At 49.9% G+C, this 23,876-nt stretch overlaps 10 protein-coding genes across 10 annotated transcripts; 6 read left to right on the forward strand and 4 right to left on the reverse strand.

Moving 5' to 3' along the window:
* Positions 1-1,120: 1,120 nt before the first annotated feature.
* On the forward strand, positions 1,121-2,882 carry EI90DRAFT_3122202 (N2227-like protein-domain-containing protein; the record flags this gene model as incomplete). Its single annotated transcript, XM_039063470.1, has 8 exons — positions 1,121-1,556; positions 1,683-1,999; positions 2,054-2,136; positions 2,191-2,258; positions 2,315-2,381; positions 2,444-2,592; positions 2,649-2,749; positions 2,802-2,882. The coding sequence occupies 8 exons, from the start codon at positions 1,121-1,123 to the stop codon at positions 2,880-2,882; spliced, it is 1,302 nt and encodes a 433-aa protein (XP_038917284.1).
* Positions 2,883-2,994: 112 nt separating this feature from the next.
* EI90DRAFT_3153875 (uncharacterized protein) lies at positions 2,995-3,891 on the reverse strand. The gene is made up of 4 exons (XM_039065894.1): positions 3,727-3,891; positions 3,350-3,661; positions 3,265-3,292; positions 2,995-3,203 (listed from the first exon to the last, which is right to left on the reverse strand). Exon 2 carries the CDS (start codon positions 3,653-3,655, stop codon positions 3,362-3,364), a length of 294 nt encoding a protein of 97 aa, XP_038917285.1. The 5' UTR covers positions 3,656-3,661; positions 3,727-3,891; the 3' UTR covers positions 2,995-3,203; positions 3,265-3,292; positions 3,350-3,361.
* A 29-nt stretch (positions 3,892-3,920) lies between these two features.
* Positions 3,921-5,665, forward strand: EI90DRAFT_3053103 (uncharacterized protein). The gene is made up of 2 exons (XM_039060000.1): positions 3,921-5,434; positions 5,461-5,665. The coding sequence occupies exons 1-2, from the start codon at positions 4,340-4,342 to the stop codon at positions 5,575-5,577; spliced, it is 1,212 nt and encodes a 403-aa protein (XP_038917286.1). The 5' UTR covers positions 3,921-4,339; the 3' UTR covers positions 5,578-5,665.
* EI90DRAFT_631433 (ribosomal protein L34e-domain-containing protein) lies at positions 5,648-6,560 on the reverse strand. Its single transcript, XM_039067877.1, has 6 exons — positions 6,500-6,560; positions 6,430-6,439; positions 6,200-6,369; positions 6,008-6,111; positions 5,813-5,957; positions 5,648-5,761 (listed from the first exon to the last, which is right to left on the reverse strand). The coding sequence occupies exons 3-5, from the start codon at positions 6,356-6,358 to the stop codon at positions 5,834-5,836; spliced, it is 387 nt and encodes a 128-aa protein (XP_038917287.1). The 5' UTR covers positions 6,359-6,369; positions 6,430-6,439; positions 6,500-6,560; the 3' UTR covers positions 5,648-5,761; positions 5,813-5,833.
* Positions 6,561-7,484: 924 nt separating this feature from the next.
* EI90DRAFT_3053107 (uncharacterized protein) lies at positions 7,485-9,545 on the reverse strand. Its single transcript, XM_039060001.1, has 5 exons — positions 9,255-9,545; positions 9,108-9,193; positions 8,964-9,054; positions 8,800-8,913; positions 7,485-8,750 (listed from the first exon to the last, which is right to left on the reverse strand). The coding sequence occupies exons 1-5, from the start codon at positions 9,381-9,383 to the stop codon at positions 7,818-7,820; spliced, it is 1,353 nt and encodes a 450-aa protein (XP_038917288.1). The 5' UTR covers positions 9,384-9,545; the 3' UTR covers positions 7,485-7,817.
* Positions 9,546-11,570: 2,025 nt separating this feature from the next.
* EI90DRAFT_3122206 (uncharacterized protein) lies at positions 11,571-12,217 on the reverse strand (the record flags this gene model as incomplete). The annotated part of the gene is made up of 3 exons (XM_039063471.1): positions 11,571-11,795; positions 11,863-12,050; positions 12,130-12,217. 3 exons carry the CDS (start codon positions 12,215-12,217, stop codon positions 11,571-11,573), a joined length of 501 nt encoding a protein of 166 aa, XP_038917289.1.
* A 3,136-nt stretch (positions 12,218-15,353) lies between these two features.
* On the forward strand, positions 15,354-16,609 carry EI90DRAFT_3015577 (beta-lactamase-like protein; the record flags this gene model as incomplete). The annotated part of the gene is made up of 3 exons (XM_039056909.1): positions 15,354-15,671; positions 15,728-16,108; positions 16,175-16,609. 3 exons carry the CDS (start codon positions 15,354-15,356, stop codon positions 16,607-16,609), a joined length of 1,134 nt encoding a protein of 377 aa, XP_038917290.1.
* A 1,051-nt stretch (positions 16,610-17,660) lies between these two features.
* Positions 17,661-18,991, forward strand: EI90DRAFT_3053118 (beta-lactamase-like protein). The gene is made up of 3 exons (XM_039060002.1): positions 17,661-18,004; positions 18,067-18,435; positions 18,487-18,991. Exons 1-3 carry the CDS (start codon positions 17,687-17,689, stop codon positions 18,949-18,951), a joined length of 1,152 nt encoding a protein of 383 aa, XP_038917291.1. The 5' UTR covers positions 17,661-17,686; the 3' UTR covers positions 18,952-18,991.
* An 812-nt stretch (positions 18,992-19,803) lies between these two features.
* Positions 19,804-20,856, forward strand: EI90DRAFT_3280491 (uncharacterized protein; the record flags this gene model as incomplete). The annotated part of the gene is made up of 4 exons (XM_039066766.1): positions 19,804-19,815; positions 19,945-20,209; positions 20,266-20,342; positions 20,397-20,856. The coding sequence occupies 4 exons, from the start codon at positions 19,804-19,806 to the stop codon at positions 20,427-20,429; spliced, it is 387 nt and encodes a 128-aa protein (XP_038917292.1). The 3' UTR covers positions 20,430-20,856.
* A 1,017-nt stretch (positions 20,857-21,873) lies between these two features.
* EI90DRAFT_3015579 (uncharacterized protein) lies at positions 21,874-22,708 on the forward strand (the record flags this gene model as incomplete). The annotated part of the gene is made up of 5 exons (XM_039056910.1): positions 21,874-21,950; positions 22,162-22,184; positions 22,243-22,329; positions 22,390-22,574; positions 22,664-22,708. 5 exons carry the CDS (start codon positions 21,874-21,876, stop codon positions 22,706-22,708), a joined length of 417 nt encoding a protein of 138 aa, XP_038917293.1.
* Positions 22,709-23,876: the final 1,168 nt, after the last annotated feature.

The raw sequence follows: 23,876 nt of genomic DNA on the forward strand, positions 1-23,876 counted from the left end.
TCTTTGGGTCGTCCAGAGATACAGCGAATCGAACAGGACCACCAGCTCCACCTCTCGTGCCTCATGGTGGTACCACGTTATCCCAGTACCCTCCATATCATTTACTTCCCTTGATGCTGCCCGAGATGCGCATAGGGTGTCTCGCAATTCGTCTGTACCGCCTTCCACCGTTTTCCAGATGCCTAATGCCAGAGGCCAAACACTCTGGTCGTCCAACATCGGGTGGCGACCACACACTCTTCCTCAATATGAGCATCAAAAACGTCTAGATGTGATGCTCATGGTGGACGAGGCGACAGAATCTTCACAGTTGTATCGAATGGAGAATGGTCCATTCATCAGATCGGCTTCTCATATCGGTGAAGATTTTGCATATCGGAGATACCCTGAAACATGTGAACCCGTTCTTACAGAGTACATCCCTGCCAGCTTCCTTCGATACGATGGCCTCCGGAAAATCTATCATACACTAGATGAACGGCTTCTCTCCCTCGGGGTGACAGAGACGGGCATTCATGCGAGCCTTTATACTCCCTCTTTCATTGGCCGCCGATCGTCTTTCGAGCTTAGTCCTAGAAATGGCGGGACTCGAAGAATCTCGAACACGAACTTTGCCTCAACTTCCCTCTGGCTTGATGCTTGGCGCGGAAATATGTTTCTTCAGAGCGATAACGCGGAGTCGGTGACGAGTGGAATTGTCAATGTGATTAAGTTCAAGCTGGTTGACGACTCTGATGATCGGGATTCAGTGGGAGGGTCGACTGTTTCGTACAGCAGTGCGCTGGAGGAACTCAGTACGCCAGCGATCGAAGAATAACTGTCAGGCAGGATTCCAGCCTCTATTGAATAACCGTGTCCCTCTTAAGGTACGAGTTATATGTGTGTTGACTTGAGTTTTTCGTGCTTGTCATATTCCCCCCTTTCTTTCATGATGTTGACGCAATACCCGCATGTATTTTCACTTATCTATTTTCTGTATATTTTTCCAAGGCACACACCTACACATTCTTCGCCTCAGTCAGCTGCAGAATTGCAACGTGCACGTGCTCATGGATGAACTGATTTTAGACGCGATTCTTTGAATTTCACTTGGGTTGATCGATGCATTGCACCTGGCCAGATGTCGCACCCTGATCATGAAGCTAAGCTTACAGACGCGGAACTAGAAGACCTGCATTTCAGAACAGTACTTGACGCATTCGCACACTACAGGCAATATTCACTCTCCGCCAACGCGCGCCGCTTGAAGGACTTCTATTCCTTGCCGCTAGCTCACCAGAAGCTCCTTAATGAGCTTGGGTTTAGGGAACGGATTGATATGGTAGATCAGCGTATTGAGGCAAATGCAAAGTTTCTCAATGCTGTCGTCGATCACCCGGACATTTTCAACGGCGGTGCTCCCGATGTCGAAGAACAAATTGGAGACCTTCAGGAAGAGAGCCATGGTTTTGTTCATACACATTCCCATGATGGTGGAAAGAGCTTTCACAGTCTGCGTGATCATAGTGCCCCAGCCGAGCAAGGCACGAGTGTTCCGCGTTATTCAAACAATGAAGGTGTGTGGTTGCATCAATGAGTGGATTGTGCATCCTCGTGCGTCCTTGTGCATCCTTGTGCTGCCAGGGCCCATGCTCCACTCTCACGATGGAGGTCATACGTCGCAGCTGAAGCGCCACCTTTAGACGTGCATTCGCATGATGGTGGCCGCACCTTCCATACCTCGCACGATTCTCCACCGGCACCATCCACCCCGCCTCCAGTGTCGTGCTCACATCAGGGTAGTTCCGACGTACCACCATCTCTAGCCAATGTAGACCGAAGTCCCCATCCCTATGACGCGTTGCAACCACACTCTCATGACGGCGGACAAACATGGCACACTGCTCACGGTCAAGGCAAACATGGTTCTCGGAGGGGCGAGAAGAAACGAGTGAGCGATAACGATATGGATAAGCTGCGGAGCACATTGAAACAATTTGTGCGGGATTGGAGTGTCGAAGTACGTCTTTCGAACCGGACGCCGAGACAAAATTAACGAATGACGGTGTTTCAGGGTAAACCAGAACGCGAGGCATGCTATGATCCCATCTTAGAGGCTTTAGACATGCATTTTACGAACCTGTCTGCGGAGGAAAAGTCAGTCTGAAAAGGTGATAACTTCATGCTACATCGTACTTACCTTCCGGGCAGGGAATCGGTTCAGGTTCTTGTTCCAGGGACTGGCCTTGCCCGTCTCCCGTATGAGGTCGTCAAACGGGGTAAGCCCTCCTGATTGTCCACCGAACTGACCTGTGTTTCCCAATGTGTACACCAGGATATTCTTGCCAGGGCAATGAATTTTCTCATTACATGCTTTTGTCTTCATATTTCATTTTAAATCGGTTAGCATGAGGACTTTTTGAACAAAATGGTCGAGTGGGTAGTTCACTGACGGTCACCCAAGCACGGAGCAGATCAATCAACATACAATTTATCCCTATATTCATTCGTTCTCCAATATGCGGACTTCGGACACACTCCTGAAAGAGATCAAGATTCCTGATGTCCTGCCTTCTGACGCCCCTAGGGGACCGTCCTTCTCATTAGTCGCTGGTGCGGGCACTCTATGTCGGGTCTCAGCAATTCGGCCCATTGCCGATATTTCTTAGGTGATTTCGAAGAGATCTATGGCACTCTCCAAGATGGCGACGAAAGAGAGCCGCAGCAAGGCAAATGGGATGCAGTTCTGACTTGCTTTTTCATTGACACTGTTCGTTCGTTTCCCTCTCCGAGTGAGTCGTACTTACAATTGTTGATACCAGGCGAAGAACATTGTCAATTATCTCCAAATTATCTATGACCTTCTAAAACCTAAAGGGATTTGGATTAATATGGGCAAGTAACGTCGGGAAAACCACAGGATGAATCCCATTTATGAGGAAACCCAACAGGACCCCTTTTATGGCACTGGGAGAATACCGGACCTAGCACCGGCCCTTCAGATGTCTCCATCGAACTCGATCTTGATGAGGTCCGCCTCCTGGCTCAGAAGATCGGGTTTGAGATTGCGAACGAGCGAACGATCAACACAACTTATACTGGGTCGAGCGGAGGCATGCTAAGCTATGTGTACCATGCCGCGTTCTGGATGGCAATGAAGAAAGACGAAAGCAAAGAGCCATTATAGTGGGAGTTAGGACACAATGTGTGATACTCATAGTTGTCTAACCTCGCAGGAGGCATTAGTGAATACCCTGAGCCATGCATGCTATCTGTGGGACTCGCCTATAATTCTTCACATCGTTCATAGTCACTATCCCAAATAAGTGGAGTCAGCGCTAGTTTGATGATCGGTCAACACATGACTTACCTGAGGTTCCCTTCACAACTGCAGTTTGACCACTGTAACATACACGGCGGCACAGGTCAGGAGTAAGACCGCAATACTGCTAAGGCCCATCAAAGTTAACTCTCCGTTATTAAATGGGTCCATTGGGTCAGGGTCGTATTTCCTGCTAGCTCCGGCATGATGACTTGGACCTAATCCTAATTGATGTTCCTCATCACCAACAGATGACAACGTGGGAATGTGATCTTGGTTCAAGTCATGGGCATTGGGAGCGAGATTTCGTTCATTGTAGACTTCAAAGTCCGGAGAGGAGGACCTGGAGCTCATGGGAGGCTGGAGGACGGTTCAAATGAGCCACTGCCAAATGTGAACTTGAAGGATCTCCACGTGCAAATCACCTGTTCTAAATCTCCACACAGACCAGCACCCGACCAAATTACAGTTCGAGGAGCAATGTAGATATATTATGCTCTGGCCGGCCACCACAGGCTGAAATAAAGTGTTCGGATGATTGGGAGCTAAAAGGATGCTCAATTCAATCAAGTTATTGGTCTGTGCACGTGAAGGAAGCTGTCTTACTTGATTTAGTAGTATATCCCGCCACCTCGAGTACGCACAGCAAATACTTGCGCAGGCGCGTGTTTCTGAAACACGAGGTGTGGGTTGTTCTACGCCTTGCATTGGTAGGTGACATCGAATCCCTTGACTGACGATGATGTTTTGGCACCCAGATGTAGCCACTGCTTGGATGGCGGCGGCGTGGCTAAACTCTAAGATAGACGCAAGTACAATGTCGATACTTAGATGCCTGAATGTGTACAGTGTCAAAATGACATGCCTATTTATTCCCTGGGAGTTTTGCGCTCGGATGCTTCAATCCTTGGAGTGGTTCGCCACAGCAAGACTTGCCACTCGTATTTTCTCCTCATCTAATGGTATAAGTGTAGGGCTGTGGAACAGCCTCCCACGACTGCAGTTCCCCTCCATAACAAGTCCGTTAGCATCTTGGGGATGCCCATTCGCTCATTGGAACGCGTGGCCGGACATCCAGGATCCTCCAAAGCCCGTGGGCACCGTCCTTCCCCCCATAACTCCTTCACTTGGAGACGCCTGGGCCATCCCACCACACCGTCGACCCTCGATCAATCCAAGCGCCCAAACGTAGGGACTCACCAACAACTCAACACGAGCCTAGCAACACCCCCCCTCGTCGCGGGGCCGCTGGATGCCACTTCGGATAATGATATATATTCCAAACAGGCCGAAGTTAGCAGCGTCGATCTCCTGTGCCTGGCGCCCGCCGATGTGAATATTTCTCCTGGCACTGACGCCTCCACCACCGAGCGAGCGTATGCATGTTCGCCAACAGAACCGTCATCCCCCTCGTTCAAATTTGGTCCTCCGGGAAGCACCTACTTACCGCTCGTGGTGGAAGGCACTGTCTTTGATTTGTGCTACCCGCCTGGTCGATCCACAGAAGATCACCGGAAGCTCTTCGATGATATTCTTAGGGAAGAGGAAGCGCTCGAGATGTGGCACGATCAAGCTCTCGAAGTTTCCTCATCAGGCCGACCGGCCACGACGACGTCTGATTCGTTCCGTTTGGGTTCGCGCTGGTCGCACCTCACGGAACTCGAGTACTCGTCCAACACTTCCCACCTCATCGACGACGACATTCCACTAAGGGCGCTCATCGCTCCAAATTGTTCACATTCACCAAGTTTTTCTGCGCTCGAATCACTGGACGATGGATCCTCTTACTTTTCATATCTTGCATCTCCGATATTCGATACCCAAACATGTGCTGCCTACCACTCGCCACGTGTCATGGAGGGTGAAACGGGGGTCGACATTCTGCAACCGCGTATTGCCGTTGAAGATCCACGGGTCCGAGCGGTGAAGCAGCAAAGGAGGAAAGGAATGATATTTCACAATGGGTTTGAGGGAGTAAAAGGATCCAATCGTCATTCTGTTCCAAGTGAACATTGGGACGTTTTGCGCTCTCCGTTTGGCGTGTCTGGGAACCAATCGCATAGTAGAGAACGTGCCAGCAGAGTGGGAGAGAGGTTCAGTAAATTGCGCAAGTGGTCGAGCGTCGAGTTCTCGGTTCTGAAGCGAGCCCGAAAGCAAAGCGGCAAGATATTAGGTACATGCAGGAGCGGCAGAGGTCGTACAGCAAGGTAGACGGTCATGCACGTAAACGCTTCCCCGGGTGGAAAAGACTGCTCTTGTTTTGGAGGCGAGATTAGCTAGTCTGCTTGAACTCATTGTTCCTTTGTTTCACTTCACAACGCCAAGATTCATTCCATTTCTAACAGAGATCTTTATAAAAACGTGCTAAATGTTGATCTCATATTTGATGGCCAGTCAAATCGGACGTCAGAATAGAATTTCGGATGTATGGTGCACGGAGATTTATTGTGCTCACACAAACTTCAGACCATTAATCGTCATAGGGCTGTGGCGCATAAGTATATGACATACTCGGATAAGAGGTGCATATCACTAGCTGGTCTGTTGTGCTTGCTGCTCCTGCTGCTCCTGCTGTTGCTTTTTCTTCTTCTTCTTGGATCCCCTGATGACTTCCTTGACAATCCTTGCCTCCTCAATGAGGAAGGAACGCATGATACTAACATACGTTGAGCAACGATCGAGGTTCTGGCCGGTAGGAACACTCACCGTTCCTTCACACAATTCCCGCATCTAGTCCCACCATATGTGCGGGCAACAGTTCTCTTGAATTTTGGCAATCTGGATAACACAATGGGTCGGACAGCAGGTATCTGTGCTCAGCAGAAGAATAAATAGATCGTTGAAACGAATCATCAATTACTCTCCCGTTTCAATAATTAAGAAAGCAATGAAACGTACACCTGAAAGCCTGTGTTCGCAATCACCGCATTTAGGCTGCTTGCCACGTTTGCCAGTATAGTGCACGACAAGCTTTCCACCTGGAGTTTTGACCACCCGCCGGCGGTTTGACCTGGTGTTATAAGACAAACGGGTGCGAAGGGTTACACGTTGAGCCATGGCAAGAGCACCTGGTAAGGTATTTCGTTGAGTCTACGAGAGATATATAAGCCGAGAGAAAAAAGAGATACCTAGGAGAGGCTAAACAAGATTTGGCGGGTTAGTAAATGACCGGCAGTGTCGACAAGCATCAATACGCACTGGTCTTGAGGATTTGTGTACTGTATCAGTTTCTCGGCGTGCGCCGGTCAATCACGTGTAGCGAAGTTGTTGTCAATCCCCGTTTCCGCCAAAAAAGAGCTACAATTTCTAAATCGCGTTTCAGAGCCTGTCCGGCATCACAAATTAAGATTCTGTTGCCTCCAGTTCTATGCCCGTTAGCGCTGCATTTACTATATGATTCATGGTATGCAGCCGTCGACATGCCTCAAACTCACAGGCTTCCATACGTACAATAGTCCCAACCAGAGACTTGACTTTTTTATGTGCTGGACGTAGGTAGTGGATCTTCGGTCGCTGCTCTCGTTTTCATTCCCTCTACTACCCAGCAATAACAATCGCCAAATTTGTGCAGTCGTCTGTCTTTGTCTACACTGGCGTCTTGTTTGCGCCAAGCGCCTCCGTCGCCGTTTCCCTGAGCGATGGTGCATTTTTGAAAACTGCAATCCAGTCGGACATATAAACTGACTATAATGAAGTGGAGGCGTGTCAATGCTCACTTAGGTTTGGAGCGTCGAATCTGAGTCTGGTGATTCTAAGACGGCTCGAGTACTCCATTAGCGCGGCGAATCCAAGGAACATAATAAACCAGGTCCTTGACTGAATCTGTTCGTACTACGAATTCGGCAAAAACGCTGCACGTTAAGAGGTCAACCACTGGAAGGCTGCGGAGCTGGCAGCACAATCCACTTGCTAGGGGGCATCTTATCTAGCTGTAGGTCCAAGTGACCATTTATGGGCCCTATTTCGGTCAAATGACCTCGAACCTTTCCAGCCTAGGGCCCCAGGGCCTTTAGCATCCCTTCGCCCTCCCCTCCGCAGATTCGGAATGATAGTTCATGTGAGGGTACATCCTGAACGACGGCAATACAGAATAGTTAACTTGCCTCTGCCCTCCCCCGTAGATTTTGGCAAGGTCCAGTAACTCAGCATTGGATGAACCATGTTTATGAGCCTGATGAACAGAGGCGACTCCAGGTGTATATATTATTCTCTGTGCGCTGTATTGTATACTGAAATGGGCGGCGAATGTTCATCTGATAGCTACAGAGTGGAAAGAAGGTAACAAACAGATAAGAAAAAGCCTAGTGAAAAAGCAACGAAGGATGCATGAAGGAATGATCAAGGTATTTACTGCAATGAATTTAACGATAGAATCGGCAGTCAGGGAGACTCCCTGATGCTCAGGTCGAATAATTTGTCGTTCTGCGACTGAGAATGGTTGCTGAGAATTACGATGTGACTTTCGCCGCTCTTTGGATAAAGGTGATGTATTGAGCCACATCATTCTTTAGGAAGATTAATACGAGTGGGAAGTAGTGGGGGTGGTCGGGTAATCTCTATTTGCACGGTTCGAGGAAATGCCAGTAGCAGACGAGCCTAGAGTGGGAGAGTGTGAAAGTGAGAACGCGCTGATTTCGTCATCTGCAAGATAGGTTGCATCTTGTGGGAACTCAGTACTGATCCTGTCATCATTCCCGAAGGGAGATCGAAGCGTGGAGGCAGTAGCAATCGGTATTTGGAAGACAGCATCCTCGAACGGGTTCGGCGATGAAGGTACTGACAACTGCCGAACGCTGTGCTCACGCCGGAAACTCGGACTACTGGAACTGGGGCTGAAAACATCAAATGAACGTTTGGTCCCTAGGGTGCTACGAGATACGCTGCGGTGCACGGTGGGAAGTGGATATCGTAAGGTGGATGCAAAGTCGTTCGCGGGGGTAATGGGCAGCATTGTTGAACTCGCTCTCGCCATGTCAATCGAAGACACGCTCTCGGTTTCATAAGAGCCATCATGGCTCGATGTCACACAACTCATTGGGAAGGCGATATGATTGTGGGATGATAGTGAATCAGGGGAGCCAGACTGTGAGCCTCGGTTTGTTATATCAATGTTCCCGCGATTGAGAAGTAGGTTCTCATCTGAAGCTCTCTTCAGAAGTGATGGGTTTGGGTTGGGAACTGCTTCTATATCGCGCGCGGCCGGTGGAATACGCCCTGGTACTTGTACCATATTGGGCTTTGGATCCCCCTTTGGTGTCCACCATGTGTAGCCACTAGTGGCTGCGTACCTTTCCAAGCTTCTGCGTCGCAGGTAGGCACGGATGCACCGCCACAGGAACACAGATGCAGTAATAGCACAGACACCGCCGAGGATGCCAGCGATGTAGCGGATAGAATTGCCCCCTGGCGGGGTACCCCCGTTGTCGAGTGATGCTAGGGTCGAGGGAGACTATGGAAAGTCATAAGCTGAATACTGCATTCCCTTGCGCTCGACTTACCGAGGAGGCAGTGGATGAAGTAGTACGGGACGTGGGGCTTGAGCCTGAATTGCTGGTGGCGGTGGTGGTTTGCGTCGAAGTGGATTGGCTGTCAGTTGGGGTGGGAGAGCGCAACTGGGGGAGCGTTGAGCAAGCACTTTGGATCGATCGGACGACAGACATACCTGTACGGTTGTGTTGGGAGATTGGGATGAGTCTCCAGCACTGTCAGACACAATAAAAATAATTGTCTGCCCAGCAGATGCAGTCACAAACCTGCAAGATTAGGTATGAGGTGTTTGGGATATGCAAGGAAGAGTGATACAAACCACGGTTGCTGGGCGGCGTTTATTCCAGAAAGATCGACAATGGGAATATTGTTATCCAAGTCGCGAACTTGAAAGCGAAATGGAGCCTAGCCACAATCGAGAGTTAGCTCGGCGCTGCGAATATCGACTACGAGCTAGAGTACGTACACTCCCACCCTGCCATGTCGTTATGACTCTCTCGTTCTCAAAAACTTGTGGCCAAGATACTTGGAGTGCATTAGAGAGGGTAAGGTGAAGCAAGACGTGAAGAGTCAGCGTAGAGAACGATGTGCACATCGCGACTGCGAGAGCAGCAGCGGCTAGCGGCTGGAAAGACGTGTCTGTCAAACTTGAGATGGTTGCAGGATGGTGGCAAGTTGGGAAGGCGGACCGGTGTCGATTGAGGCTATGAGAGAACAAAGAGCATGACGCGCTTGGTTCATTTTGACTCCCTCGTCGTGGAGATGGCGGACTTAAGGAGACTAGCTGCACGAGAACATACATCCGAGTTGTTAGGGTTCGCTGCGTCTGCACCGCGGCGAAAGAACGGGGGCTCTGACAACCCGAATCTTCCCACGCTCTTGCCAACACAACTTGGAAGTGTTGTGCTTCATGCTCATAACCCTCACCGAACCCATGTGATGGTGGGGCTAGACCGTGGACTTGCTCCTTGCACAAAGAGCCCCAGTGCAATATTTGATGCAGACCATCCCCCTTCTTCTGATCGATTTTCCGGATGTGTTTGACACTACGTCCGAACAATATTGGGACCTGGCTACGTATGTTTGTGAGCGGCGTAGTATGTGGAGTTAATGAGGATTTGATCAAGGCTAAGTCACCACTGAGTTCGGGCGCCTATGTATCCTTGGTGATTGTCCCTGTTGGGCCACCGCCTAAAAGATCATAAGGCGAGAAGTTCGGCATCGATTCGAATCCGCATAACACGCGGTCCCCCGCATCTGGGACTCTCTCAGCTAGCTCAAGAATAGCACGGCCAGTAGCAATGGTGGCTGCCCCCTGGGCCCATGTTGAGCGGTGTCGGTACCCGCAGAGCGCATCTTCCAGCTACACTTGCTGGGAAGACTACTAGGGAGAGCCTATGGCCCTTCGTGGCTCTTGTCGCCCCCATGTAACACGCCTCCAAATCCTGGAAGCAACTGACTAGGAGTTGACGTACGACAACTGACCCATGGTTCGGAACGTTGAGCTGCTTCGCAGCGGAGGAAGATTTAATACTTGGCAGTGAACTTGTCGCGCCGCTCAAGAAAGGCACTGCGCATCTCCTCTAACTAGTCACCACTGCATGAAAATACTTCTTCGTTTCCTCGATAAAGTGGGGCAGCATCCCAACCACAATTGTCCTCTGCGCTATCCTGTCGGAAGGCATCTTTCAGGTTGAGCGGGGGGTTGTCGCCTCGTCCACACTGAACAGTTTATGGAATTGTTCAAGCCTGCGGCGGTTATCATGGCCCTTCCCAGTTTTGCAAGCCCTACTGAACAAATTAACATGTCAGGGCCACCAGCACATGTTCAACTAATTATCGGGTCCGCAGGGAATTTCGAAAGCAGGTCTCTGCAAGTTGTCCTCTTTGGGAGATGTTTTCTGGCCTTGGCTTTCGCTGCGCAAACACGGGGTGCCTATAGGGTACCAAGGGGGGAGGGGGGAGGGAGCAGCTTTCCGCAAAGCCCCAGGTATTACTTGGGGCTTAACAGATGTGAGGATATGAGCGCTGCCTTCCCAATTCCTCAGGCTGGTGAAGAGTCAGCAAGGATCGCTTAGCCTAAGTTTCACCGGTAATCCGAATGAGTACGGCATCGTTTTTAGCGTTTACGTGCCTTTGAATTATTGTGAACTGGGCCACTCCGACCTGGCTTCACAACGAACAGCGAATTGTTAGGGTTTACTGGTCGAATCTGTCTCTCAAGGACTGATCTCGTCAGAGACGGGTCCAACGTGGGCAGTTCTCTTCGTCCGAGTCACATAGATGGACGAATAGGCGAACCTCCCAGGATGAACATCGAAGCCCCTCTTGCCCGCCCTCTCAGCCTGTTCGCACGCAACCGAGTATTCATCGTCTTAAAATTAAGCTTGTTGAGTCATTGAAAACGCTCAAAGCCCATCTGAACTGACATACAAGCATTGAATATGACTAAATAAGCAGTATCATTACCTTATCGAACAGGACGATTTAAGAAACGCCATCTATCGAAGATAGGCTCTGAACCAGATCAACTAACTTTTTAACAGAATTCCTGCCCAAATCCCCGATGAATAATGATGAAACGAAGAAACCACAAGGAAAATCAGATGGAAATCACGAAGAATATAACGTTGCGAAAGTAACCCGTACAGTTAAGGGACGAATGCAGTGCAGGGGAAAAGGAGGTTCCACAAAAAAGCTGATTGAGCAGATGTGTTGGCATCTCCTGGATCCATTCTACCTGGTTGACCAACACGATTGAGGGGCTGGTGCGGAGCCCCATCTAAAGAGCAAGAACGGCCAGCAGCGCAGCACCCAAAACGCCTGCGGCAGGTCTAGAATTCACTTTGAGCGCAACGGCAGCACCCTTCTTCGTCGATGATGGCGCGCTGTTCGAGGTCGAGGTGACGCTCCCAGTAGTGGGGACGAATGTAGTTGAGGAAGTGGCACCAGAGCCAGTTTGGGAGCGAGATTGGGTGGGGGTGTAGGTGGATGTGAGAATTACACCCTATCAAAACGTTCAGGATTAGGGATCAGTTCCGAGACAATGAATGGAGTTTGAGTGGGCCACTCACTGCCGCCTTGCAAGCTGCCTGAGAGGTCGCAATAGCCTGGGCGATGTCAGAAGGATTGGTGCACTTGTCGTACAAGCACTGAGCCGTTGTATCCAAGAAATTTTGGTTCTTGCACAGACAGCTGAAATCACTGGGTTTGCACCCAAAATTGTCGATAATGGTGGCGTTTAGGCAAGGGAGGAAGCACGCTGTTCAATCATCAAATACCGGGATGGTATGTGTTAGAAAGGTTTGCGAAAACAACTTTGAGGGAGGCGAGAAGCGTACCTGGGTAACCAGATTGACGGGAATCCAGAAAAGCAGCTATTGCGCCGGAGGCGATAAAGAGTGAAGCGAATACAGCAGAGAGGAGCATTATGGAAGACTGCTGAAACGAAGAGCAACAACAAGGAGTGAGATAGTGGGGTGTTAACGAAGACGATGACAAGAGCGAGAGAAGCGACTCGTTCTAAGAAAAGAAGAGAATTGCATCCAAGCAACACTTTTTATACATATTCCCAACACCATCGTTGAACAAAGGGCAGACACGCTTTTCCATATTTGCACGCATAAATCCATTTGAATTGCGGCTATAGCCATGTGGCTCAATTTGGTCTAGACAACGATGAGAAACAAAGGAGCTCAATCATAGTTTGTGCACCTCTAATGACTCACTTTCTGTCGTCTTTGTTCGTCCCACATTCACCGACTACATTACTCGTCGCCTTTTTTCGGTTCGTGTGTTCAGGACAGAATCTGACCTTGCACGCCATTGGGCGAATGCCTGCTGATCACAACCTGCCATACTTGGGCAATCCATCCAGGCACCACCTGCTCAAGTTCCTATCTTCCCCTTGGTCCTCCTTTCGCAATGATTCTGGCTTTCTTCCACTGGAGCAGACGATCAGGTTTGCTGTGGTTCTACATCGATTACTATTGCTTCGCCACGTATGCGCTGCTCATCGCCCTACGCAGCGAGCGGTCTGATGGACTTCTCCACCATGACCGCCGCCAAGTTGCCTTTGGAAGACAAATACATCCATATGGACCGGGCATCTGGTATTTTCTTCTTGGACGGTTCATTCCTGGAACAGCACGAATATTTGCATGGCGATCTGCACCACGCAGACCGAGTTAGCAGCTTTTCCCTAATTGGAAACGTTAATCCTTTCAACGAGTTATTCCGATCGCTTGTTTACAGCTGCTAATATTCCCAATTCGCTATTTCTCTGTACCCTCTCCTTGGACTGCAACTCTCTCGCATTAGGCATATTTGATTATCTATCGGATATTAAACTTTTCATAAATTGCCGCATCTAGTTCGGTGTGATGGAGCCACCACCGGGGATCCTTATGATATATGGCATTCCTATGGCAACTATGAGACAAATTCTGGTTACACTTTCCCAAGTCGCCATCACGATTCCACAACGTGGCACTATATACCTCGGCGCGACACGTTTTCATTCCTGGTACTCGATAATGGGCGCCATTAGAGTTGATACCCAGTAATGTAGAAAGCAGAGAGGTTTGAGAGCTGTCACTCTAATTGGCACAGACGGAATCGCGGTCCCTAAGGGGAAGGTCAGTTCTATTTATAGGCCTGCCGGGCTGTGAGCGGGGACCTAAATCTAGTTATGTAAAGCGGATGAGTGTCATCAAAGACTGTGAATAGAGCAGCCAATCAGGCACAGGGTGCCCGAATACCAACAAGAGGCAGAAAGCCTTTTTCTATGTTTCCCTTGCGGTCAGAATGATGTAGTTTGGGACTAGGACAGAGTGACCCGAATAGAAATGGTTCGCTCGTGGAGCTGGCCAACCTGACTTTAGTGATGACTCCGCGCGGGGTACGGACAAGTCAATCACTAGAGGATGGTGGATCTAGGCTTGCGGAGTTCCTCTAACCTTCTACTGTAGTAGAGGCTGGGATCCTGCCTAATCTAACCTGCTCATTTTGGTGAAGCAGCCCAACATAGAGCGGGTCAAGACTGTGGAAGCAGGTTGTCTGGACTTTGCTAGGTGAGAATTCGTCAAAGCAGCTCGAGTCATGGAGCAACTAAGCGCGCGAAGGTCCAGCGCTGAGCCCTCGCGCGTACCGCTACGTGCATATCGCGCAGCTGTTCTTAGCGCTTGACCCAGGTGTGATTGAGTCTGACCTTGACTTGAAGGCCGAGACCATGTAGGACTAGTCTTACGTCAGTGGATCCCAGTCTGGACGTGCTTATTTTTCGGCGTAGTGAAAGCAAATTTTTGGCTGATTACGGTGAATTCTTGAAGGCTACGGACGGCGGGCCTGAGTTGAAATCCTCAGCCGACTCCATTCCTTCGATGACCATGGTGCACTAATCGCCCAACAGGGGAAAATACGGTTCATCCCCTACCAACCTCCCATTGATGGGAGATTTCTCCATCTTGGTATCCTGGCTCATCTCATCTGAAGCACCCACGTTGATGTACTTTGGAAGTCGAAGGCTATTTGAGTCTCAAGACATTAGAGGTGAAGGCGAGCTACTCGAACGAGCGTTTCGCATTCTCTTCGAAGCCACCAGACAGCGAAGCATTGTTCAATCTGCGGGATCAGCGTACACTGGATTTACTCCGAACCGAGAAACTTCCGAAGAAACCTTGGGTGTTCGTGATGAGTTTTCCCGCGCTTCCCATTGGCTAACGGCACCCCACACGGCCGAGAAGAGAAGGTGAGTTTATATTTCACACGGCTGCATTAGCGTTACCTCGCACATTTGTCGGTAGGTCAATGATCGGTAGACGCCCCCAGAGGTCGTTTTTCTGCCGATGATGTCCGCAATGGCTTCCTTGCTACGCCGAGACTCCATGCTCACGCTGTATGGTTTTTAAGGTCCATCATTCGTTCCTTGTATTGGGCGTCCCTGCCTGACCTTCATGCCAAAATCAAGTGCTAGATGGAACAAATTCGCCCTTATACAGTGCCGCAGTGTTAAGGGGTGAGGTCGACTTCTTTCAGTGAATCATCAATCCAAATTCCTGGACCGCAAGACTAAGCAGCCCACTGATCCCTCCAAAACTAACGCGTAGAAGCCCCAGGTAGTTTGAAAAGCTGGGAGCTAGGATTGATTCTGTATTCTGGGGAAACTGCCCGTGGACCCTATCGCTGCTGAAGAGGAATCCGCTTTTCGCGTCACTGACTGAGGTTCCGAACGCACCATTTGATGAGTTCGATCTTAACGTTGCAAGATTAGTTTGACGTGCACGATATCCCTTCCCAAGGTTCTTCATGCTGAACTCGAATTCCAGTCAGCAGGAAGGCCATGGCTATATATACCCCCGCGAGGACGTTTGCTTGGTGGACTGCCTAACCCCTCCACCCGGCATCCTCACGAACAAGCATGTGATACGCTTCATGGACATGCATGAATATCAGGATGTTGCGTGGGCGTTACATGACTCAAGGATCACTTGATTAGTGGAGCATGTATTTATATGAGGGTCCGCTCGTAAAAAGCCCTGCCTTATCAACTTCATCCGCAGTAGCAATGTCTACGGGTGGCAGCACAACCACCAGTAACGCTGAAGACACGGACAATATTCAGAGTCGAAATGATCACCTTCGTTCTCTTAGGTTCATTAATCCTCTCTCCTTGGCGTTTACACCCATTCCGAAGGGTACAGCAATCTGCCGTATCCATGCCCTTCGATGCGGACACTTGGACGTGCCTGCCAGGGACCTGATTCAAGATGTACTGGATGACGTTACGTTGCCCTTGCCCGCATACGCCTTCTTGATCGAAAAGCTCTCCCCCGAGGATGGGAGTGTGCTCAAGCGAGTCCTATTCGATCTCGGTCTTCGCAAGGTGAGCACGAGTCATCTTAATACCCACTATCCCTCTGATGTACGCCGCGAAATTAGAGTTATGGTAATCACCGTTATCAATTTCTAACCGAAAAGTATCAAATTCATTTGAGTGAAGAAGAAGAGATCGCCTCGATACTCAGGAACTCTCTAAATATCTCACCTTCCTCTATCGATGCTGTGATCCTCGGTCATCGTCATTTTGATCATATCGGGGATCTGGGCGCTTTTCCAGTGTCCGTCGATCTTGTGCTTGGACCCGATTCCGAGAAGGACTTGGTCAAGCTTGCGGACTATTTGGATCTCCCTCTTCAAGTTCTTCAGTCTCGCAATATTCGTCATCTGGAGCGAAATAAAGATGAATGGAAAGAGATCGGAGCATTCAAAGGGCATGACTATTTTGGGGATGGGAGTTTGTTTATTTTGGACGCCCCTGGGGTGGGTAATCAATCGCTTTGACTGTCGGCAGCGTAAAGTGTGCAACCCCATCTGACTCGATACTAGCATTGCGCGGGACATCAGAATGTTCTCGTTCGTACTTCCGGCAATCCACCGATCTATCATCTCTTAGCCTCCGACACGACCCACCATATCATCCTCGCTCGCGAACCGAAACAGCCTTCTCTTCGCCGCCCTCTCATTTCTATCTTCCCCGAAGATCCAAACAAACCTTCGAATCTACTCAGTTTCCATGATGATCTGGAAGAAGCTTATCGAACGATAGCAAAAGCTGAGCGGATGGACTTGGAGGAGAATGTTAATGTTTTCTTGGCTCACGATATCAGCTTGGATCGATTACTTCGTGGAGGCATAGGTTCAGCGCAGGGGGGCGTGCAAGCGAAGAATTGGTTCACCCTCGATGGAAACGCCGCGGAGCTGAAAAGGTTCAAGGATAGAGAATGGGAGGACCTGTATCTCGCCAGCGCGTACCAATCGTGAACCGTGCCAGTGGGTCCGACGCTGGAACCAATATCTTGTAGACTTGTGCTGTGACCACTTTGTGGCGTCTTTCTTGGCATCATTGCTAGTAACCGAAAATTAAAGTTTTAATTTTCACTTTTCCTTCTTCCCGTACATTGAACTGAGCACAATAATGCTATATTCTAATACTTCTTCCAGCATCAACAATTAGTCAGTAACAGGTGAGTATCCTTCGTCATGTTGATCAGAATCCGCAGTTGCACGGGTGGCGGTTCATTCCATGACGTTGAATGAATCGTGCTTCTATCGAATCCGCATTATCGATCCCATCTGTCGAATCGCATCGCATGCGCGGGGCAGACGATTTGGGGCATCAGCTGAATTCCGCTGCCAACGCAAGGAGTAACATTGGAATCAAGGCACGGGGATTCGCGATACTCACGCAATACTGCACTTCCCTATATATGTTTGCATGAATCAAGGGTAAGTTTAATGGGTGCCTACTGACTACATACCCTCATATGACTAAGGTGATGTTCTGAATGCTCGTCTAACCATCTCCCGGTCCAGGAGGCGGTCTTTTTCATGCACTTTTTCGTTCCTCGACACACGTTTGGGGATCGTTGATTGGTGTGATGAGCTGCTCGACCTAAGTGTCACCCTGTATGCCCGCGAGCGGGAAAAGGACAAACTGTTGAATGCTTGCAGACGGACCTATCGCTGGAGCGCCGCTTTCGGCTTAAATGTAGAACCATGATTGGAGACGTCGGAATCAATGAGGCTGTGGAAATGGGAAGGAAGCTAGGGGAATCTACATTGGTAAGGAGTGACTTCGCCATCTAGGAAAATGGATATTTAATGAAAGTGGATCAGAAGCATGCTCTGTAAGCAAGCCGATTTGTAAGACGAGTAATTTTGGGTGAAGAGCAACCCTGCTAGTGTCATACTGCAATGGGGTACAAACTTGGGTAGTCTCCCGGCGAATCCGCATTCAGGGAGGGGGATGATGGCATTGATAAGGGTCGTGAGCTTGAGGAATATAAAGACCAAGGAGGGAGGGGGGGGGGTCTCTCATCCATTTGCGAATTCTCCAAGATGTGCCCCACCGATACCTCGCCTGCTCTACTGCCGAAATCAGATGCCGTTGAACGCCAGAATGCCCATCTGTTGTCGTTGAGGCATCTCGACCCGTTCAGCATGAAGTTCGTCCCAATACCAGCTGGGGAGGCTGTTTGCCGTGTACATGCTATCAGGGGTGGCGTCATGGATGCATCTCTTGGCATTTTTGAACATGGCTCCAAGGAAGGGGAAAGAGTGCCGTACGGGATAGACTTTTTCTTCCTCATCGAGAAGCTGTGGAATGACGGACGGGAGCCAACGAGGATGCTTTTTGATTTAGGACTTAGAGCTGGGGTAATTATAAGTCTTCTTCGTTCACGCATCATACCAGAGCTGATCAGGTCGCTGGTCCGTAGGGCTTTGATAAGCCAGCGTACAAGTATATTGAAAAGACCTGGACTATTGATCCAGGAAGAGGCGCAGCGAAGATTTTAGAATCCATGAATATTCCTGTGGAGTCGATACGCGCGATTATCTTAGGGCATAACCACTTCGATCATGTCGGGGACTTGAGAACTTTCCCACCCACTGCGGACTTGATCGTCGGCCCAGGCACGACCGATCTAGCAGGACTTGCAAATGAAATGGATGTCCCTCTAAAGACACTGGAGGAGCGCACGGTCAAATACTTGAGCAGGGAGCGGGATAAGTGGAAGGATGTTGGCACGTTTAGAGGTCACGACTACTTTGGTGACGGCAGCTTGTTTATCCTTGACGCTCCTGGAGTATGCAGTTTGACCAATCAGTCGTCGTTAGCTCTGACGGGTTGTCTTTAGCACGTCCCCGGTCACCTCGCAGCCCTAGTGCGAACATCAAGCTCTCCGCCGATTTATCATCTCCTTGCATCGGACACGGCCCACCAAATCACGCTCCTCAGATCACCAAAGAATCCTTCAACGACTCGAAAGAGATACGCCGCTTATCCGAAATTCGGTGCAGAGGAACGTGATGGGGTTGTCCCTCTTGACAGCATGCATAATAACCTGGAAGAGGCGTATAGAACGATAGCCAAAGCTGAGCGAATGGACCTTGAAGACAACGTGAACGTCTTTCTGGCCCACGATTGGACTATGGACATTACACTCGGCGGCAATGGTGGCCCTGGGGCGGGCCCGCGCGCTCGAGTGCTAGCGAAAAAAGAATATGTCACGTTGGAGGGAACCAAAGAGGAATTGGACAGATTCAAGTCTCGAGACTGGCAACATATGAAGTACGAAGTTTACAGCACAGCATTACAGTAGTCGATATCATCGCATGTCCCCAGCATGCGGGAGTTGCAGTCGTTGTATTTTGTATCGAACATCGTGTATATCAAGAGCTTTCAGTCAATGCAAGAGATTCATGTTGTACTTGAGCCTTCAGGGTACATCCAGAGGATGGCGTAAGCTGGCCGCCAAATGATGTCCCAGCTACCAGTGGCTGAGCTATCTGCTTGAAAAGCAGACCGGATAGGTCGAAGCCGAGGAACCGAGCATTTTTGGCATCCCATTGTAACCGCCTGGGGATGTTCGACTACAAAGATACCCGGAACTTGGTGAAAACCGCTTTACACGATGACCAGGCCGGCCGCTATAAGATACGACAAAAGCCGAGACGTATGAGGTTCAACCTATTATTGACATGGTGCTGTCCACTCAAGCTGATGCGATGGGGTTTGTATTCCTCATCAAGGAGTCTCGGCCGGATGAGAGGCAACTATGAGGGTGCACTCTTGTTCGATGTTGTGTTACGAAGCTTGGGTTCCGACTCTAGTTGCAACCGTCGAACTGAATAAGCTGGTGGCATTGAACGTTCCCGAAGAGAAGACCGTTTAATGCCTGAGCGGAGAAACTAACGAATGGCTGAAAGTTGGGCCGGCCTGCGGGACTATCTCAGGATCGGAACGGGCCTGATGTCATTCCGACAATTTTGTTTCGGACGGTGTATCCATCTCCTTGTTATTATCATGGCTCGTCAAAACTTCACTAATTAATTAAATATCCAAAAGACTGGTCGAGGCCTCGCCGGCGTGCCACTGTGGGCTGATGTGGAATCGGGGGTAGCGAATGCAGGTTGATTTTCATCGTCACTGGTCATTTCCCACTGGTGTGGCTATGTCGAACTGTGTAGTTTTGTTCGCTCTCTTTTTTGAATCCGAACTTCATCTGAAGCCACTATGGTGAGCTCCAGCTCGTTGTTCACAATGCGCTTGACTTATTCTTCTTCCTTACTCTCGGATCACACCTGCTGTCTAGGCCCCAACTGACACCAAGAAGAAGCCCTTCAAAGCCCGCAGTGTCCTCAAGGACGTCGCCACACGGGAATATACCATCCATGTTGGCAAATATGTGCACAAGAAGACGTTCAAGAAGCGTGCACCCCGTGGGGTGAAGGCCATCGTTGAATTCGCCCAGAGGTATATGGGGACAAAGGATGTGCGAATTGATCCCAAACTGAATCAAGAGGTTTGGTCAAAGGGTATCAAAAACCCACCACGCCGCATACGGGTGAAGCTCGAGCGTAGGTACTGAGGTTCACGTACATTGTTGCTTTCTGACATTGGTAATGTATATCAGGCAAGCGTAATGATGATGAAAATGCGAAAGAGAAGCTCTATACATATGCTTCATACGTCTCTGTTCCTTCATTCAAGGTTGGTCAACTGCTTTTCCCTTGAACATGCATTGACGTTCTACTTTGTTCATAGGGGCTAGGGACCGTTGTAGCAGATGCTGAGTGATCGGATGTAACGTTTTCCTGCTCTCGCTTTCTGGCTTCGCATTCCACATTATGCACGTATGTACCAGGCACGAATATAGGGAGTTACTTATGGCGCTGCGATTTTCTTGGCCTGGAAATTCCAAGCTACCCGCAAAGCACATTCATAACGCCGAGGCTCTGCACTTTTTGCTACATCACGGGATGGATCGAGTCCATGGCTCTTGGCTTATGACTTGTTAGACCGCTACCATACTCGTGCTCGAGGGAGCCCAAGAATGAATGGTCTCGTAGCTCCCCACCGGCACGACTTGGTAAACATCCGCCCAGCTAAATGTCCTCTTCGGCTTCCCATTCGTGCGACGGATTGTAGATCCATCGTTGTGTCATGCGCCAAGAACACCCTTCCACTTTCATTGAAAGTCAGATTGCAATCCGATAACATAGCAAGCGGACTTGCTCTAGCGTTGGATCTTTCTGCCATCGTATCCTCCCAAAAAAAAGCACTCACATTAAGCGGCCTTTCCAATTGTCTTCATCGTTTCCTGAACAACCCAGCGAAATTGTTAGCGTGATGAGGGCCTCCTGATTTGAGCATGAATTAAATTGGACGAACCTTCAAAACAGAAAAGCCCGGGGGCTCGTAGGAAGCTTAGCATAACGATGCTTTCCGCGTTATAAACCACGAGGTGGACGTCCCATTGTCGCCTGATGCTCCGGAGGCCCATAAGTGCTGCTGTTGAGTGAACTGCTAAAAAATCTCAGGGTAGTATACTACACCGACGCGGTTAGATTAAGAGCTTTGTTTTATTCCGGAGATGTGGGCGTGGGCCGGGGTGCGTCGTTTGGTTCATGCAGTGCGATGACCTTTCCTTTCCCTATATTGGTCCTTCAAGAATTGGAAGACCCTGATCCATCTCGGAACTATAAAAACTCGCGTTAACGTAAACGGGAGCCAATCAGAGTGACCGTCCGGGGTTTAAGTCAAAACCCTAAAGAGTGAGGCTTGAGCCAATCAGAGAGGAGAAACGGTGGTCCGGCTGGACTCGCACCATTACTATATATATGACGAAGCACTCCGAGTGGCGCACAAATATGATAATCAGGATACCAAGAAAGGTAACACTAGACTGTGCCAACCCTCAACAACGTTTGCAGCGTAGCTCGAGCGGTAGCCAGCTCTGCACTCTAACCGATGATGTAACAACTACAACCAACAGTCTTCACCCGCTAAGCGCCACAAAGTGTTTGATCACTGCATCACCAGAGAGATCTGATGGACCAAGTGCCACCAATTGAATCTACACCTCCGTGCAACACCGAGCAAAATGGAACCAAGATGATGACGTATGGCATATTCAGAGCCACATAAAATCCCCTGAAAGCCTCTGGATTAGAGCCTTCTCCCACTGCCCTTCAGCGAACAACTCACCATAAATTCACCACCCATCTACGCAAACTGAGACATGCCGAAAATCAGACTTGCCGTTTCCAGCACGAAAAACGTGTTGCGCGCAACGTTGGCGAGTACGCAAAATGAAAGGTAGGAGGCAAGAAATGGTACTATACATCGTCCCAAGCCTAACTCGATCATAAGGGACGTCGTGATCGAAGGGATCGTTGACGATCGCCATAATCATAGCATCCCCACACGGAGAAGCCTCAAGGCCATTGTCGTGGTGAGGACCGCTTACCACGCTTGAAGGCATCGGATGCGATGGACTTCGGGGACCCTAAAACTCGCCGCCCATTAGGATCACTTCATGGCATCCTATTCGTGAGTGTTCCTTCTCTCTCTCTCATGACTCTCAACACTCATACCGCCGTGTGTTCAGGAGAAAGGGCCACCCACTCGACTCCTGCGGATGCAGCGGCGCCGCTCCCCTCCTCCACTCCCGCAGCCCAGACGTCTGAGCAAGAAGGTAAAGGCACCACCCTACTTTCTTTAGCGAATGTCCATGCTCATGCCGGTATCAATTCAGGGAAAAGAACCCATCCTTCGGCTTCGGATCCGCCCATCGCGAAGAATACAACGCCCGCTCCTGAACCAGACGTCGAGGAGGAAACAGATGTCCCCTCGCAAGTCACTGTGGCACGCCAGGTTCCCCAGAAGCGGAAAGCAGATGACGACTCGGCCACGGTGGGACCCTCAATGAGGCGAACGACGGTATCTACCAAAGCTGATTATTATTTTTATTCAAGTCGCGCTACCCTTTTCACCCTTCTTGTACAATGTGATATATATAGTAAATACAGAGAAAACCCGAGAGTCTAGTTAACGGTATAAGTAACCTTGATTGATCAACCACCCAGTCAGACTTCGTACTGCACTGCCTTGACGCAGCAAGTACCCAGGTCCAGCCAAGATTAGAAGAAAAAAAGCCGCCCTTTTAGCCACCGACTCGCCCCCCCCCCCAAGACATGCCCCCCAAACGCCCTGCACAAACACAACCACACGCACCAACCCCGCCACCTCCACACAACCAACCTCAGACAACACCATAACCCCAACTCTCAGACAGCACACTCTCAACAGCCTCCCAACACCAGAATCCGTGAAGCCCAAACGCTGCCGCCCCCAACGACCCCCTTTCTACGGCTGATGAGCTTATCAGGCTGGCAGAGGCCATGCTCGGAAACCTCTCGACCAGAGCCAAGAACTATTAGCAAGTTTGCACCTTTGCAGACACGGCTAAAATCAACCGCAACAATATCGTGTCGCTGTCCGCCATCACCTCCGCGGTTAACTCGCTTGCCCTACAAAATAAAAACAACCAACAAAAAAACCTGAATGCTGACCTCCGGCCGCGTCAACCCCTCCCCCGCACCCACCTGCGACATTTCATGCGACGTGACCTTGGGCATAGCGAACACCGAGCTCAACGCGGCCATAGAAAAGCGGAGCTCCGCGACTCTAAGGGCAGCTTTCTTCGTGTCCGCCGTCTGCCATCCAAGGACCTAGCCATTACTATGTGTCGTTCAGTCCGATTGCGGCTGGCTTACGGATCCAAACATTTTGGTCATGAGTTCAAACTGAGAGTCATCATACATTCTACCTAGGCAGGACCCCAGCCTCTATAGTGGAATATGGAAGATAGAAAATTCTACCGCTGAACTTTGTCCGCGCCTTCACGTCATCCCGCACCGGATCTGAGGTGCGCAAGACGAATCCGAGGCAAAGACAAAGTTTGCGGGAATCTATTATACCCACGTTTACCTTCTATACTTCATGGATTGTGTCATGGGCGGGGTGGCTTGGTGGATGTACTGAGGCCCGCTGGCTCTGGCTTCACGTAAGTGTGGGAGCCAGCCACAATCGGACTGAACGACTGACCCCCCCTCTCGACTCGCGTTTGGGCTTGGCAGGTTACCAGCCTCTATATTTGGGCAGAGTCCTAGCGCCTCTCGTCAATGTCTTACGTGATGCCTTGGACCGCGGGGTGTCCGCTTTTGCCCCCCCTCTCGTGAT

The sequence above is a fragment of the Cantharellus anzutake genome (genome assembly GCF_015039405.1).
Source record: "Cantharellus anzutake strain C23 chromosome Unknown EI90scaffold_18, whole genome shotgun sequence".
NCBI lineage: Eukaryota > Fungi > Basidiomycota > Agaricomycetes > Cantharellales > Hydnaceae > Cantharellus > Cantharellus anzutake.